At 58.2% G+C, this 17,166-nt stretch overlaps 1 protein-coding gene across 1 annotated transcript in view; it reads right to left on the bottom strand.

Annotated features, from left to right (window-relative positions):
- The window catches only part of agbl5 (AGBL carboxypeptidase 5), a gene marked incomplete in the record, with an annotated part of 126,129 nt that overhangs the window by 92,183 nt on the left and 16,780 nt on the right, over nucleotides 1-17,166 (bottom strand). The window contains 3 exon segments of the mRNA XM_055885807.1: nucleotides 8,432-8,993; nucleotides 9,190-9,368; nucleotides 14,014-14,191. Coding sequence (XP_055741782.1) covers nucleotides 8,432-8,993; nucleotides 9,190-9,368; nucleotides 14,014-14,191 — 919 coding nt within the window.

Here is a 17,166-nt window from a genome sequence, read left to right on the forward strand (position 1 = left end):
CCCCATTCTCCATGTCTCCCCAGCCTCCATGTCTCCCCCTCCCCATCCTCCATGTCTCCCTCTCCCCTCCTCCATGTCTCCCTCTCCCCAGCCTCCATGTCTCCCTCTCCCTCTCCCCAGCCTCCATGTCTCCCTCTCCCCATCCTCCATGTCTCCCTCTCCCTCTCCCCATCCTCCATGTCTCCCTCTCCCCATCCTCCATGTCTCCCTCTCCCTCTCCCCATCCTCCATGTCTCCCCCTCCCCATCCTCCATGTCTCCCCCTCCCTCTCCCCAGCCTCCATGTCTCCCTCTCCCCAGCCTCCATGTCTCCACCCCTCCCCAGCCTCCATGTCTCCCCCTCCCCAGCCTCCATGTCTCCCCCTCCCCATCCTCCATGTCTCCCCCTCCCCAGCCTCCATGTCTCCCTCTCCCCATCCTCCATGTCTCCCTCTCCCCAGCCTCCATGTCTCCCTCTCCCCAGCCTCCATGTCACCCTCTCCCCATCCTCCATGTCTCCCCCTCCCCAGCCTCCATGTCTCCCTCTCCCCATCCTCCATGTCTCCCCCTCCCCATCCTCCATGTCTCCCCCTCCCTCTCCCCAGCCTCCATGTCTCCCTCTCCCCATCCTCCATGTCTCCCCCTCCCCAGCCTCCATGTCCCCCTCTCCCCAGCCTCCATGTCTCCCCTTCCCCAGCCTCCATGTCTCCCCCTCCCCAGCCTCCATGTCTCCCTCTCCCCAGCCTCCATGTCTCCCTCTCCCCATCCTCCATGTCTCCCTCTCCCTCTCCCCATCCTCCATGTCTCCCTCTCCCCATCCTCCATGTCTCCCTCTCCCTCTCCCCATCCTCCATGTCTCCCCCTCCCCATCCTCCATGTCTCCCCCTCCCTCTCCCCAGCCTCCATGTCTCCCTCTCCCCAGCCTCCATGTCTCCCTCTCCCCAGCCTCCATGTCTCCCTCTCCCTCTCCCCAGCCTCCATGTCTCCCTCTCCCCATCCTCCATGTCTCCCTCTCCCCAGCCTCCATGTCTCCCTCCCTCTCCCCAGCCTCCATGTCTCCCTCTCCCCATCCTCCATGTCTCCCTCTCCCCAGCCTCCATGTCTCCCTCCCTCTCCCCATCCTCCATGTCTCCCTCCCCAGCTCCCTCTCCCTGTCCCCCATGTCTCCCTCTCCCCATCCTCCATGTCTCCCTCTCCCTCTCCCCATCCTCCATGTCTCCCTCTCCCCATCCTCCATGTCTCCCTCTCCCTCTCCCCATCCTCCATGTCTCCCCCTCCCCATCCTCCATGTCTCCCCCTCCCTCTCCCCAGCCTCCATGTCTCCCTCTCCCCAGCCTCCATGTCTCCCTCTCCCCAGCCTCCATGTCTCCCTCTCCCTCTCCCCAGCCTCCATGTCTCCCTCTCCCCATCCTCCATGTCTCCCTCTCCCCAGCCTCCATGTCTCCCTCCCTCTCCCCAGCCTCCATGTCTCCCTCTCCCCATCCTCCATGTCTCCCTCTCCCCAGCCTCCATGTCTCCTTCCCTCTCCCCATCCTCCATGTCTCCCTCCCCAGCTCCCTCTCCCTGTCCCCCATGTCTCCCTCTCCCTCTCCCCATCCTCCATATCTCCCTCTCCCTCTCTCCATCCTCCATGTCTCCCTCTCCCCATCCTCCATGTCTCCCTCTCCCTCTCCCCATCCTCCATCTACCCAGTCTCCATGTCTCCCTCTCCCCATCCTCCATGTCTCCCTCTCCCCATCACCCATGTCTCCCTCTCCCCAGCCTCCATGTCTCCCTCTCCTCAGCCTCCATGTCTCCCTCTCCCCCTCCCTCTCCCCATCCTCAATGTCTCCCTCTCCCTCTCCCCAGCCTCCATGTCTCCCTCTCCCCCTCCCCATCCTCCATGTCTCCCTCTCCCCAGCCTCCATGTTTCTTTCTCCCCCTCCCCATCCTCCATGTCTCCCTCTCCCCATCCTCCATGTCCCCCTCTCCCCAGCCTCCATGTCTCCCTCTCCCTCTCCCCAGCCTCCATGTCTCCCTCTCCCCATCCTCCATGTCTCCCTCTCCCCCTCCCTCTCCCCAGCCTCCATGTCTCCCTCTCCCCCTCCCTCTCCCCATCCTCCATGTCTCCCTCTCCCCATCCTCCATGTCTCCCTCTCCCCATCCTCCATGTCTCCCTCTCCCCCTCCCCAGCCTCCATGTCTCCCTCTCCCCCTCCCCATCCTCCATGTCTCCCTCTCCCCCTCCCCAGCCTCCATGTCTCCCTCTCCCCCTCCCCATCCTCCATGTCTCCCCCTCCCCATCCTCCATGTCTCCCTCTCCCCCTCCCCCTCCCCAGCCTCCATGTCTCCCTCTCCCCATCCTCCATGTCTCCCTCTCCCCAGCCTTCATGTCTCCCTCTCCCCCTCCCTCTCCCTCTCCCCATCCTCCATGTCTCCCTCTCCCCCTCCCCATCCTCCATGTCTCCCCCTCCCCATCCTCCATGTCTCCCTCTCCCCCTCCCCAGCCTCCATGTCTCCCTCTCCCCATCCTCCATGTCTCCCTCTCCCCAGCCTCCATGTCTCCCTCTCCCCAGCCTCCATGTCTCCCTCTCCCCCTCCCTCTCCCCATCCTCCATGTCTCCCTCTCCCCCTCCCCAGCTCCCCAGCCTCCATGTCTCCCCCTCCCCATCCTCCATGTCTCCCTCTCCCCAGCCTCCATGTCTCCCTCTCCCCCTCCCTCTCCCCATCCTCCATGTCTCCCCCTCCCCATCCTCCATGTCTCCCTCTCCCCATCCTCCATGTCTCCCTCTCCCCATCCTCCATGTCTCCCTCTCCCCATCCTCCATGTCTCCCTCTCCCCAGCCTCCATGTCTCCCTCTCCCCAGCTCTCTCCCCAGCCTCCCCCTCCCCATCCTCCATGTCTCCCTCTCCTCGTGTGGATTAAAAATGTCTAACACTTTATTCAATTGGAGAAGATAAAAATACCCTACGGGGTTCTTCTGTCAAATTATACCAAATGTGGCAACCTTTCTTTACCTATGTAGAGAAACTGCAATTCCCTCTACTCTACATTCTCCCAAGTCAACCTTTCTTTACCTATGTAGAGAAACTGCAATTTCCCTCTAATCTACATTCTCCCAAGTCTCCAAGTCTCCCCCTCTCCCCAGCTCTCTCCCTCTCCCCAAGTCTCCCCAAGTCTACCCTCCCCAAGTCTCCCCCTCTACCCAAGTCTCCCCCTCTACCCAGCTCTCTCCCCAAGTCTCCCTCTCTCCCCAAGTCTCCGCCTCTCCCCAGCTCTCTCCCCAAGTCTCCCCCTCTACCCAGCTCTCTCCCTCTCCCCAAGTCTCCCTCTCTCCCCAAGTCTCCCCCTCTCCCCAAGTATCCCTCTCTCCCCAAGTCTCCCCCTCTCCCCAGCTCTCTCCCCAAGTCTCCCTCTTTCCCCAAGTCTCCCCCTCTCCCCAAGTCTCCCCCTCTCCCCAGCTCTCTCCCCAAGTCTCCCCCTCTCCCCAGCTCTCTCCCCAAGTCTCCCCCTCTACCTAGCTCTCTCCCCAAGTCTCCCTAGCTCTCTCCCCAAGTCTCCCCCTCTACCCAGCTCTCTCCCCAAGTCTCCCCCTCTACCCAGCTCTCTCCCCAAGTCTCCCCCTCTCCCCAAGTCTCCCCCTCTAACCAGCTCTCCCCCTCTCCCCAAGTCTCCCCCTCTCCCCAAGTCTCCCCCTCTCCCCAAGCCTCCCCCTCTCCCAAAGTCTCCCCCTCTCCCCAAGTCTCCATCCCTCTCTCCCCAAGTCTCCCTCTCTCCCCAAGTCTCCCTCTCTCCCCAAGTCTCCCTCTCTCCCCAAGTCTCCCCAAGTCTCCCCAGCTATCTCCCCAAGTCTCCATCCCTCTCTCCCCAAGTCTCCATCCCTCTCTCCCCAAGTCTCCCTCTCTCCCAAAGTCTCCCTCTCTCCCCAAGTCTCCCTCTCTCCCCAAGTCTCCCTCTCTCCCCAAGTCTCACTCTCTCCCCAAGTCTCCCTCTCTCCCCAGCTCTCTCCCCAAGTCTCCCCCTCTCCCCAGCTCTCTCCCCAAGTCTCCCTCTCCCCAAGTCTCCCTCTCCCCAAGTCTCCCTCTCCCCAAGTCTCCCTCTCCCCAAGTCTCCCCCTCTCCCCAAGTCTCCCCAGCTCTCTCCCCAAGTCTCCCCCTCTCCCCAGCTCTCTCCCCAAGTCTCCCCCTCTACCCAGCTCTCTCCCCAAGTCTCCCTAGCTCTCTCCCCAAGTCTCCCCCTCTACCCAGCTCTCTCCCCAAGTCTCCCCCTCTACCCAGCTCTCTCCCCAAGTCTCCCCCTCTCCCCAAGTCTCCCCCTCTAACCAGCTCTCCCCCTCTCCCCAAGTCTCCCCCTCTCCCCAAGTCTCCCCCTCTCCCCAAGCCTCCCCCTCCCCCAAAGTCTCCCCCTCTCCCCAAGTCTCCATCCCTCTCTCCCCAAGTCTCCCTCTCTCCCCAAGTCTCCCTCTCTCCCCAAGTCTCCCTCTCTCCCCAAGTCTCCCCAAGTCTCCCCAGCTATCTCCCCAAGTCTCCATCCCTCTCTCCCCAAGTCTCCATCCCTCTCTCCCCAAGTCTCCCTCTCTCCCAAAGTCTCCCTCTCTCCCCAAGTCTCCCTCTCTCCCCAAGTCTCCCTCTCTCCCCAAGTCTCACTCTCTCCCCAAGTCTCCCTCTCTCCCCAGCTCTCTCCCCAAGTCTCCCCCTCTCCCCAGCTCTCTCCCCAAGTCTCCCTCTCCCCAAGTCTCCCTCTCCCCAAGTCTCCCTCTCCCCAAGTCTCCCTCTCCCCAAGTCTCCCTCTCCCCAAGTCTCCCTCTCTCCCCAAGTCTGCCTCTCTCCCCAAGTCTCCCCCTCTCCCCAGCTCTCTCCCCAAGTCTCCCCCTCTCCCCAGCTCTCTCCCCAGGTCTCCCTCTCTCCCCAAGTCTCCCTCTCTCCCCAAGTCTCTCCCTCTCCCCAGCTCTCTCCTCAAGTCTCCCTCTCTCCCCAAGTCTCCGCCTCTCCCCAGCTCTCTCCCCAAGTCTCCCCCTCTACCCAGCTCTCTCCCTCTCCCCAAGTCTCCCTCTCCCCAAGTCTCCCTCTCTCCCCAAGTCTCCCCCTCTCCCCAGCTCTCTCCCCAAGTCTCCCTCTCTCCCCAAGTCTCCCCCTCTCCCCAGCTCTCTCCCCAAGTCTCCCTCTCTCCCCAAGTCTCCCCCTCTCCCCAAGTCTCCCCCTCTCCCCAGCTCTCTCCCCAAGTCTCCCCCTCTCCCCAAGTCTCCCCCTCTCCCAGCTCTCTCCCCAAGTCTCCCCCTCTCCCCAGCTCTCTCCCCAAGTCTCCCCCTCTCCCCAAGTCTCCCCAGCTCTCTCCCCAAGTCTCCCCCTCTACCCAGCTCTCTCCCCAAGTCTCCCCCTCTACCCAGCTCTCTCCCTCTCCCCAAGTCTCCCTCTCTCCCCAAGTCTCCCCCTCTCCCCAAGTCTCCCCCTCTCCCCAGCTCTCTCCCCAAGTCTCCCTCTTTCCCCAAGTCTCCCCCTCTCCCCAAGTCTCCCCCTCTCCCCAAGTCTCCCCCTCTCCCCAGCTCTCTCCCCAAGTCTCCCCCTCTCCCCAAGTCTCCCCCTCTACCCAGCTCTCTCCCCAAGTCTCCCCCTCTCCCCAAGCCTCCCCCTCTCCCCAAGCCTCCCCCTCTCCCCAAGTCTCCCCCTCTCCCCAAGTCTCCATCCCTCTCTCCCCAAGTCTCCCTCTCTCCCCAAGTCTCCCTCTCTCCCCAAGTCTCCCTCTCTCCCCAAGTCTCCCCAAGTCTCCCCAGCTATCTCCCCAAGTCTCCATCCCTCTCTCCCCAAGTCTCCATCCCTCTCTCCCCAAGTCTCCCTCTCTCCCCAAGTCTCATTCTCTCCCCAAGTCTCCCTCTCTCCCCAAGTCTCCCTCTCTCCCCAAGTCTCCCTCTCTCCCCAGCTCTCTCCCCAAGTCTCCCCCTCTCCCCAGCTCTCTCCCCAAGTCTCCCTCTCCCCAAGTCTCCCTCTCTCCCCAAGTCTCCCCCTCTCCCCAGCTCTCTCCCCAAGTCTCCCCCTCTCCCCAGCTCTCTCCCCAGGTCTCCCTCTCTCCCCAAGTCTCCCTCTCTCCCCAAGTCTCCCTCTCTCCCCAAGTCTCCCTCTCTCCCCAAGTCTCCCTCTCTCCCCAAGTCTCCCTCTCTCCCCAAGTCTCCCTCTCTCCCCAAGTCTCCGCCTCTCCCCAGCTCTCTCCCCAAGTCTCCCCCTCTACCCAGCTCTCTCCCTCTCCCCAAGTCTCCCTCTCTCCCCAAGTCTCCCCCTCTCCCCAGCTCTCTCCCCAAGTCTCCCTCTCTCCCCAAGTCTCCCCCTCTCCCCAAGTCTCCCCCTCTCCCCAAGTCTCCCCCTCTCCCCAAGTCTCCCCCTCTCCCCAGCTCTCTCCCCAAGTCTCCCCCTCTCCCCAGCTCTCTCCCCAAGTCTCCCCCTCTCCCCAGCTCTCTCCCCAAGTCTCCCCTCTCCCCAAGTCTCCCCAGCTCTCTCCCTCTACCCAGCTCTCTCCCCAAGTCTCCCCCTCTCCCCAAGTCTCCCCCTCTCCCCAAGTCTCCCCCTCTAACCAGCTCTCTCCCTCTCCCCAAGTCTCCCCCTCTCCCCAAGCCTCCCCCTCTCCCCAAGTCTCCATCCCTCTCCCCAAGTCTCCATCCCTCTCTCCCCAAGTCTCCCTCTCTCCCCAAGTCTCCCTCTCTCCCCCTCTCCCCAAGTCTCCCCCTCTCCCCAAGTCTCCCCAGCTATCGCCCCAAGTCTACCATCCCTCTCTCCCCAAGTCTCCCTCTCTCCCCAAGTCTCCCTCTCTCCCCAAGTCTCCCTCTCTCCCCAAGTCTCCCTCTCTCCCCAAGTCTCCCTCTCTCCCCAAGTCTCCCTCTCTCCCCAAGTCTCCCTCTCTCCCCAAGTCTCCCCCTCTCCCCAGCTCTCTCCCCAAGTCTCCCCCTCTCCCCAGCTCTCTCCCCAAGTCTCCCTCTCCCCAAGTCTCCCTCTCCCCAAGTCTCCCTCTCTCCCCAAGTCTCCCTCTCTCCCCCTCTCCCCAAGTCTCCCCCTCTCCCCAAGTCTCCCCAGCTATCGCCCCAAGTCTACCATCCCTCTCTCCCCAAGTCTCCCTCTCTCCCCAAGTCTCCCTCTCTCCCCAAGTCTCCCTCTCTCCCCAAGTCTCCCTCTCTCCCCAAGTCTCCCTCTCTTCCCAAGTCTCCCCCTCTCCCCAGCTCTCTCCCCAAGTCTCCCCCTCTCCCCAGCTCTCTCCCCAAGTCTCCCTCTCCCCAAGTCTCCCTCTCCCCAAGTCTCCCTCTCCCCAAGTCTCCCTCTCTCCCCAAGTCTCCCCCTCTCCCCAGCTCTCTCCCCAAGTCTCCCCAGCTCTCTCCCCAGGTCTCCCTCTCTCCCCAAGTCTCCCTCTCTCCCCAAGTCTCTCCCTCTCTCCCCAAGTCTCTCCCTCTCCCCAGCTCTCTCCCCAAGTCTCCCTCTCTCCCCAAGTCTCCCTCTCTCCCCAAGTCTCCCTCTCTCCCCAAGTCTCCCTCTCTCCCCAAGTCTCCCCCTCTCCCCAAGTCTCCCTCTCTCCCCAAGTCTCCCCCTCTCCCCAGCTCTCTCCCCAAGTCTCCCCCTCTCCCCAAGTATCCCCCTCTCCCCAAGTCTCCCCCTCTCCCCAGCTCTCTCCCCAAGTCTCCCCCTCTCCCCAGCTCTCTCCCCAAGTCTCCCCAGCTCTCTCCCCAAGTCTCCCCAGCTCTCTCCCCAAGTCTCCCCCTCTACCCAGCTCTCTCCCCAAGTCTCCCCCTCTCCCCAAGTCTCCCTCTCTCCCCAAGTCTCCCTCTCTCCCCAAGTCTCCCTCTCTCCCCAAGTCTCCCTCTCTCCCCAAGTCTCCCTCTCTCCCCAAGTCTCCCCCTCTCCCCAGCTCTCTCCCCAAGTCTCCCTCTCCCCAAGTCTCCCTCTCCCCAAGTCTCCCTCTCCCCAAGTCTCCCTCTCCCCAAGTCTCCCTCTCTCCCCAAGTCCCCCTCTCTCCCCAAGTCTCCCCCTCTCCCCAAGTCTCCCCCTCTCCCCAAGTCTCCCTCTCTCCCCAAGTCTCCCTCTCCCCAAGTCTCCCTCTCCCATAGTCTCCCCAGCTATATCCCCAAGTCTCCCTCTCTCACCAAGTCTCCCTCTCTCCCCAAGTCTCCCCATCTACCCAGCTCTCTCCCCAAGTCTCCCTCTCTCCCTAAGTCTCCCTCTCTCCCCAAGTCTCCCCCTCTCCCCAAGTGTCCCCCTCTCCCCAAGTGTCCCCCTCTCCCCAAGTCTCCCCCTCTCCCCAAGTCTCCCCCTCTCCCCAAGTCTCCCCCTCTCCCCAAGTCTCCCCCTCTCCCCAAGTCTCCCCCTCTACCCAGCTCTCTCCCCAAGTCTCCCCAGCTATCTCCCCAAGTCTCCCCAGCTATCTCCCCAAGTCTCCCCAGCTATCTCCCCAAGTCTCCCTCCCTCTCTCTTCCCAATTCTCCCTCCCTCTCTCTCTCTCACCTGCTGGTTTTCGTCTGATAGGCTGTTGCCGTACATGAAGCAGCCGCGTTTGGAAGCGTGGCCATGCAGGTCCACGTAATAGGCCACTCCCCCCTCCTGCGCAGGGATTGGTTCCCCGGCTGCGACTGACATCTCCAGAGGTACCGATGTGGGCGTGGACTCTGAGACGCTCTGCGAATCATTCTCGTCTTCACAGCACCTTTCATCCCCCTGCCCCTCCCTCTTCCCGGTCTCCATGGTTATCCAGGCGATCTCCTCCATAACCATGGCGATCTCTGAGGGGGCGGGGTTAGAGTCTTTATCAGCGTTCCGTTGGTTGAGGCTGAGTTCCAGAGGGGTGAGGGGTGGGGCAGGGCTCTGATTGGTGGGTTTGGTGCTGAGGGGAGGTGCTTGAGGTGGGTTGTAGGTGTGTGTGTTGATGTGCGTGTTGGAGTGTGTGTGTGTGGTACGGTTGTGTGTGTGGTGGTAGAGAAGCAGTGTTTTAGCAGCGTAGATGGAGGGGTGGAGATCAGGACTAGGGTTCATATACTGTCTGTTCAGATTCACCCCTCTAGAGTCAGTCCTGGGGAGGGAGACAGAGAGAGAGGGAGACAGAGAGAGAGGGAGACAGAGAGAGAGGGAGACAGAGAGAGAGGGAGACAGAGAGAGAGGGAGACAGAGAGAGAGGGAGAGAGAGAGAGAGAGATTGAGAGAGGGAGACAGAGGGAAATGTTATAACATTTTCATCCAAACAACAACAGGATATGTTGAGCGTGTACCTGTAGTGTCCGCGTACCACCCCGTCCGGGTTCAGCATGGGGATGAGTTTGAAGACAAACATGTTGCGGAGGGTGTGAGCTCTGGGGTCGTCATGACGCAGGATGAAGTTTAAAAAGCCTTTAAAGACAAACGACGACGGCGTCTCCCCCGGGTGGACACGACTACTGAGGAAAAACACCTACACACACACACATTATTATCAATAGACTATACTGATTAAACATCACTCTGTGGTCAGGGTGCGTGACTGTGTGCGTGACTGTGTGCGTGACTGTGTGCGTGACTGTGTGCGGGTACGTGACTGTGTGCGGGTACGTGACTGTGTGCGGGTACGTGACTGTGTGGGTACGTGACTGTGTGGGTACGTGACTGTGTGCGTGACTGTGTGCGGGTACGTGACTGTGTGGGTACGTGACTGTGTGGGTACGTGACTGTGTGCGGGTACGTGACTGTGTGGGTACGTGACTGTGTGCGGGTACGTGACTGTGTGTGGGTACGTGACTGTGTGCGGGTACGTGACTGTGTGCGGGTACGTGACTGTGTGCGGGTACGTGACTGTGTGGGTACGTGACTGTGTGCGGGTACGTGACTGTGTGTGGGTACGTGACTGTGTGCGGGTACGTGACTGTGTGCGGGTACGTGACTGTGTGGGTACGTGACTGTGTGGGTACGTGACTGTGTGCGGGTACGTGACTGTGTGCGGGTACGTGACTGTGTGGGTACGTGACTGTGTGGGTACGTGACTGTGTGGGTACGTGACTGTGTGCGTGACTGTGTGCGGGTACGTGACTGTGTGCGGGTACGTGACTGTGTGCGGGTACGTGACTGTGTGCGGGTACGTGACTGTGTGCGGGTACGTGACTGTGTGGGTACGTGACTGTGTGGGTACGTGACTGTGTGCGTGACTGTGTGCGGGTACGTGACTGTGTGCGGGTACGTGACTGTGTGCGGGTACGTGACTGTGTGCGGGTACGTGACTGTGTGCGGGTACGTGACTGTGTGCGGGTACGTGACTGTGTGCGGGTACGTGACTGTTTGGGTACGTGACTGTGTGCGGGTACGTGACTGTGTGTGGGTACGTGACTGTGTGCGTGACTGTGTGTGGGTACGTGACTGTGTGCGGGTACGTGACTGTGTGCGGGTACGTGACTGTGTGCGGGTACGTGACTGTGTACGTGACTGTGTACGGGTACGTGACTGTGTACGGGTACGTGACTGTGTACGGGTACGTGACTGTGTACGGGTACGTGACTGTGTACGTGACTGTGTACGGGTACGTGACTGTGTGTGGGTACGTGACTGTGTGCGGGTACGTGACTGTGTACGTGACTGTGTACGTGACTGTGTGCGGGTACGTGACTGTGTGCGTGACTGTGTGCGTGACTGTGTGCGTGACTGTGTGCGGGTACGTGACTGTGTGCGGGTACGTGACTGTGTGCGGGTACGTGACTGTGTGGGTACGTGACTGTGTGGGTACGTGACTGTGTGCGTGACTGTGTGCGGGTACGTGACTGTGTGTGGGTACGTGACTGTGTGCGGGTACGTGACTGTGTACGTGACTGTGTACGTGACTGTGTGCGGGTACGTGACTGTGTGCGTGACTGTGTGCGTGACTGTGTGCGTGACTGTGTGCGGGTACGTGACTGTGTGCGGGTACGTGACTGTGTGCGGGTACGTGACTGTGTGGGTACGTGACTGTGTGGGTACGTGACTGTGTGCGTGACTGTGTGCGGGTACGTGACTGTGTGCGGGTACGTGACTGTGTGCGGGTACGTGACTGTGTGGGTACGTGACTGTGTGGGTGCGTGACTGTGTGTGGGTACGTGACTGTGTGCGGGTACGTGACTGTGTGCGGGTACGTGACTGTGTGGGTAAGTGACTGTGTGCGGGTACGTGACTGTGTGCGGGTACGTGACTGTGTGCGGGTACGTGACTGTGTGCGGGTACGTGACTGTGTGCGGGTACGTGACTGTGTGCGGGTACGTGACTGTGTGCGGGTACGTGACTGTGTGCGGGTACGTGACTGTGTGCGGGTACGTGACTGTGTACGTGACTGTGTGCGGGTACGTGACTGTGTGCGGGTACGTGACTGTGTGCGGGTACGTGACTGTGTGGGTACGTGACTGTGTGGGTACGTGACTGTGTGGGTACGTGACTGTGTGGGTACGTGACTGTGTGCGGGTACGTGACTGTGTGCGGGTACGTGACTGTGTGCGGGTACGTGACTGTGTGCGGGTACGTGACTGTGTGCGGGTACGTGACTGTGTGCGGGTACGTGACTGTGTGCGGGTACGTGACTGTGTGCGGGTACGTGACTGTGTGCGGGTACGTGACTGTGTGCGGGTACGTGACTGTGTGGGTACGTGACTGTGTGCGGGTACGTGACTGTGTGCGGGTACGTGACTGTGTGCGGGTACGTGACTGTGTGGGTACGTGACTGTGTGCGGGTACGTGACTGTGTGCGGGTACGTGACTGTGTGCGGGTACGTGACTGTGTGCGGGTACGTGACTGTGTGGGTACGTGACTGTGTGCGGGTACGTGACTGTGTGCGGGTACGTGACTGTGTGCGGGTACGTGACTGTGTGCGGGTACGTGACTGTGTGCGGGTACGTGACTGTGTGCGGGTACGTGACTGTGTGCGGGTACGTGACTGTGTGCGGGTACGTGACTGTTTGGGTACGTGACTGTGTGTGTGTACGTGACTGTGCGGGTACGTGACTGTGTGCGTGTGCGTGACTGTGTGCGGGTACGTGACTGTGTGCGTGACTGTGTGTGGGTACGTGACTGTGTGCGGGTACGTGACTGTGTGCGGGTACGTGACTGTGTGCGGGTACGTGACTGTGTACGTGACTGTGTACGGGTACGTGACTGTGTACGGGTACGTGACTGTGTACGGGTACGTGACTGTGTACGGGTACGTGACTGTGTACGTGACTGTGTACGGGTACGTGACTGTGTGTGGGTACGTGACTGTGTACGGGTACGTGACTGTGTGTGGGTACGTGACTGTGTGCGGGTACGTGACTGTGTACGTGACTGTGTACGGGTACGTGACTGTGTACGGGTACGTGACTGTGTACGGGTACGTGACTGTGTACGGGTACGTGACTGTGTACGTGACTGTGTACGGGTACGTGACTGGGTACGTGACTGTGTACGTGACTGTGTGCGGGTACGTGACTGTGTACGTGACTGTGTGCGTGTACGTGACTGTGTACGGGTACGTGACTGTGTACGGGTACGTGACTGTGTACGTGACTGTGTACGTGACTGTGTGCGGGTACGTGACTGTGTACGGGTACGTGACTGTGTACGGGTACGTGACTGTGTACGTGACTGTGTACGTGACTGTGTGCGGGTACGTGACTGTGTACGTGACTGTGTACGTGACTGTGTGCGGGTACGTGACTGTGTACGGGTACGTGACTGTGTACGTGACTGTGTACGTGACTGTGTGCGGGTACGTGACTGTGTACGGGTACGTGACTGTGTGCGGGTACGTGACTGTGTGCGTGACTGTGTGCGGGTACGTGACTGTGTACGGGTACGTGACTGTGTACGTGACTGTGTACGTGACTGTGTGCGGGTACGTGACTGTGTACGGGTACGTGACTGTGTGCGGGTACGTGACTGTGTGCGGGTACGTGACTGTGTGCGGGTACGTGACTGTGTACGGGTACGTGACTGTGTACGTGACTGTGTACGGGTACGTGACTGTGTACGGGTACGTGACTGTGTACGGGTACGTGACTGTGTACGTGACTGTGTACGTGACTGTGTACGTGACTGTGTACGTGACTGTGTACGGGTACGTGACTGTGTACGTGACTGTGTACGTGACTGTGTGCGGGTACGTGACTGTGTACGGGTACGTGACTGTGTACGTGACTGTGTACGGGTACGTGACTGTGTACGGGTACGTGACTGGGTACGTGACTGTGTACGTGACTGTGTGCGGGTACGTGACTGTGTACGTGACTGTGTGCGTGTACGTGACTGTGTACGGGTACGTGACTGTGTACGTGACTGTGTACGGGTACGTGACTGTGTACGGGTACGTGACTGTGTACGTGACTGTGTACGTGACTGTGTGCGGGTACGTGACTGTGTACGGGTACGTGACTGTGTACGTGACTGTGTACGTGACTGTGTGCGGGTACGTGACTGTGTACGTGACTGTGTACGTGACTGTGTGCGGGTACGTGACTGTGTACGGGTACGTGACTGGGTACGTGACTGTGTACGTGACTGTGTGCGGGTACGTGACTGTGTACGGGTACGTGACTGTGTACGGGTACGTGACTGGGTACGTGACTGTGTACGTGACTGTGTGCGGGTACGTGACTGTACGTGACTGTGTGCGGGTACGTGACTGTGTACGGGTACGTGACTGTGTACGTGACTGTGTACGGGTACGTGACTGTGTACGGGTACGTGACTGTGTACGTGACTGTGTACGTGACTGTGTGCGGGTACGTGACTGTGTACGGGTACGTGACTGTGTACGTGACTGTGTACGTGACTGTGTGCGGGTACGTGACTGTGTACGTGACTGTGTACGTGACTGTGTGCGGGTACGTGACTGTGTACGGGTACGTGACTGTGTACGTGACTGTGTACGTGACTGTGTGCGGGTACGTGACTGTGTACGGGTACGTGACTGTGTGCGGGTACGTGACTGTGTGCGTGACTGTGTACGGGTACGTGACTGTGTGTGGGTACGTGACTGTGTACGTGACTGTGTGTGGGTACGTGACTGTGTGTGGGTACGTGACTGTGTGTGGGTACGTGACTGTGTGGTGACTGTGTGCGGGTGTGTTACCTGTTTGCCAGTGAAGCGATGAGGTCGTGGGGTCTCTGCATCAGGAAACAGTTTGTCCAGGCGGTGTTCTCTCTCTTCCTGCATGCCGAGACAGCTGGTGACCGTCAGCAGATCCACTCTGTTACCATCCAGAGAATGACACAATACCTCCCTGTGGAAGTATACACTGTCACCACAACTGGAGGGGGGAGAGAGAAGGAGGGAGAGGGGAGAGGAGAGAGGGAGAGGAGGGAGAGAGAGAAGAGAGAGAGAGAGGAGGGAGGAAAGAGAGAGAGGGAGAGAGAGGAGGGAGAGAAGAGAGAGGAGAGGGAGGGAGAGGGAGAGAAGAGAGAGGGAGAGGGAGGGAGAGGAGGGAGAGGGAGAGGAGGGAGAGGGAGAGGAGAGAGAGGGAGGGAGAGAAGAGAGAGAGAAGAGAGAGAGAGAGAGAGGAGGGAGGAAAGAGGGAGAGGAGGGAGAGAGAGGAGAGAGGAGAAAGAGAGACAGGAGGGAGAGAAGAGAGAGGAGAGGAGAGAGAGATGAATATACAGACTACAAATTCCAATTGGCTATACTTCAACATCATCCTCAGCTCTGGCATCTTCCCTAATATTTGGAACCAAGGACTGATCACCCCAATCCACAAAAGTGGAGACAAATTTGACCCCAATAACTACCGTGGGAGAAGCATCAACAGCAACCTTGGGAAAATCCTCTGCATTATCATTAACAGCAGACTCGTACATTTCCTCAGTGAAAATAATGTACTGAGCAAATGTCAAATTGTATTTTTACAAAATTACCAAAGACCACGTATTCACCCTGCACACCCTAATTGACAAACGAACAAACCAAAACAAAGGCAAAGTCTTCTCATGCTTTGTTGATTTCAAAAACGCCTTCGACTCAGTTTGTCATGAGGGTCTGCTATCCACATTGATGGAAAGTGGCGTTGGGGGAAAAACATACAACATTATAAAATCCATGTACACAAACAACAGGTGTGCGGTTAAAATTGGCGAAAAACACATTTCTTTCCACAGGGCCGTGGGGTGAGACAGGGATGCAGCTTGAGCCCCACCCTCTTCAACATACACTGCTCAAAAAATAAAGGGAACACTTAAACAACACAATGTAACTCCAAGTCAATCACACTTCTGTGAAATCAAACTGTCCACTTAGGAAGCAACACTGATTGACAATACATTTCACATGCTGTTGTGCAAATGGAATAGACAAAAGGTGGAAATTATAGGCAATTAGCAAGACACCCCCAATAAAGGAGTGGTTCTGCAGGTGGTGACCACAGACCACTTCTCAGTTCCTATGCTTCCTGGCTGATGTTTTGGTCACTTTTGAATGCTGGCGGTGCTTTCACTCTATAGTGGTAGCATGAGACGGAGTCTACAACCCACACAAGTGGCTCAGGTAGTGCAGCTCATCCAGGATGGCACATCAATGCGAGCTGTGGCAAGAAGGTTTGCTGTGTCTGTCAGCGTAGTGTCCAGAGCATGGAGGCGCTACCAGGAGACAGGCCAGTACATCAGGAGACGTGGAGGAGGCCGTAGGAGGGCAACAACCCAGCAGCAGGACCGCTACCTCCGCCTTTGTGCAAGGAGGATTAGGAGGAGCACTGCCAGAGCCCTGCAAAATGACCTCCAGCAGGCCACAAATGTGCATGTGTCTGCTCAAACGGTCAGAAACAGACTCCATGAGGGTGGTATGAGGGCCCGACGTCCACAGGTGGGGGTTGTGCTTACAGCCCAACACCGTGCAGGACGTTTGGCATTTGCCAGAGAACACCAAGATTGGCAAATTCGCCACTGGCGCCCTGTGCTCTTCACAGATGAAAGCAGGTTCACACTGAGCACATGAGCACATGTGACAGACGTGACAGAGTCTGGAGACGCCGTGGAGAACGTTCTGCTGCCTGCAACATCCTCCAGGGGGGCCTACAGCAGCACCTAGATCTTCTGCACAGATTCTGTCAGACCTGGGCCTGACAGTAAATCTAAGTAAGAAAAAATTATGATGTTGCAAAAAAGGTCCAGTTGCCAGGACCACAAATACAAATTTAATCTAGACACCGTTGCCCTAGAGCACACAAAAAAACTATACATACCTCATCCTAAACATCAGTAACTTCCACAAAGCTGTGAATAATCTGAGAGACAAGGCAAGAAGGGCCTTCTATGCCTTCAAAAGGAACATCAAATTCGACGTACCAATTAGGATTTGGCAAAAAATACTTGAATCAGTTATAGAACCCATTGCCCTTTATGGTTGTGAGGTCTGGGGTCCGCTCACCAACCAAGATTTCACAAAATGGGACAAACACCAAATTGAGACTCTGCAAAAATATCCTCTGTGTACAACGTAGAATACCAAATAATGCATGCAGAGCAGGCTTAGGCCGATACCCACTAATTATCAAAATTCTACAACCACCTAAAAGGAAGCAATTCCCAAACCTTCCACAACAAAGCCATCACCTACAGAGAGATGAACCTGGAGAAGAGTCCCCTAAGCAAGCTGGTCCTGGTGCTCTGTTCACAAACACAAACACACCCCACAGAGCCCCAGGACAGCAACACAATTAGACCCAACCAAATCATGAGAAAACAAAAAGATAATGACTTGACACGATGGAAAGAATTAACAAAAAAACAGAGCAAACTAGAATGCTATTTGGTCCTAAACAGAGAGTACACAGTGGCAGAATACCTGACCACTGTGACTGACCCTAAACAGAGAGGACACAGTGGCAGAATACCTGACCACTGTGACTGACCCTAAACAGAGAGGACACAGTGGCAGAATACCTGACCACTGAGACTGACCCTAAACAGAGAGTACACAGTGGCAGAATACCTGATCACTGTGACTGACCCTAAACAGAGAGTACACAGTGGCAGAATACCTGACCACTGTGACTGACCCTAAACAGAGAGTCCACAGTGGCAGAATACCTGACCACTGAGACTGGCCCTAAACAGAGAGGACACAGTGGCAGAATACCTGACCACTGTGACTGACCCTAAACAGAGAGTACACAGTGGCAGAATACCTGACCGCTGTGACTGACCCTAAACAGAGAGTACACAGTGGCAGAATACCTGACCACTGTGACTGGCCCTAAACAGAGAGTACACAGTGGCAGAATACCTGACCACTGTG

Source organism: Salvelinus fontinalis, chromosome 27 (genome assembly GCF_029448725.1).
Source record: "Salvelinus fontinalis isolate EN_2023a chromosome 27, ASM2944872v1, whole genome shotgun sequence".
Taxonomy (NCBI): domain Eukaryota; kingdom Metazoa; phylum Chordata; class Actinopteri; order Salmoniformes; family Salmonidae; genus Salvelinus; species Salvelinus fontinalis.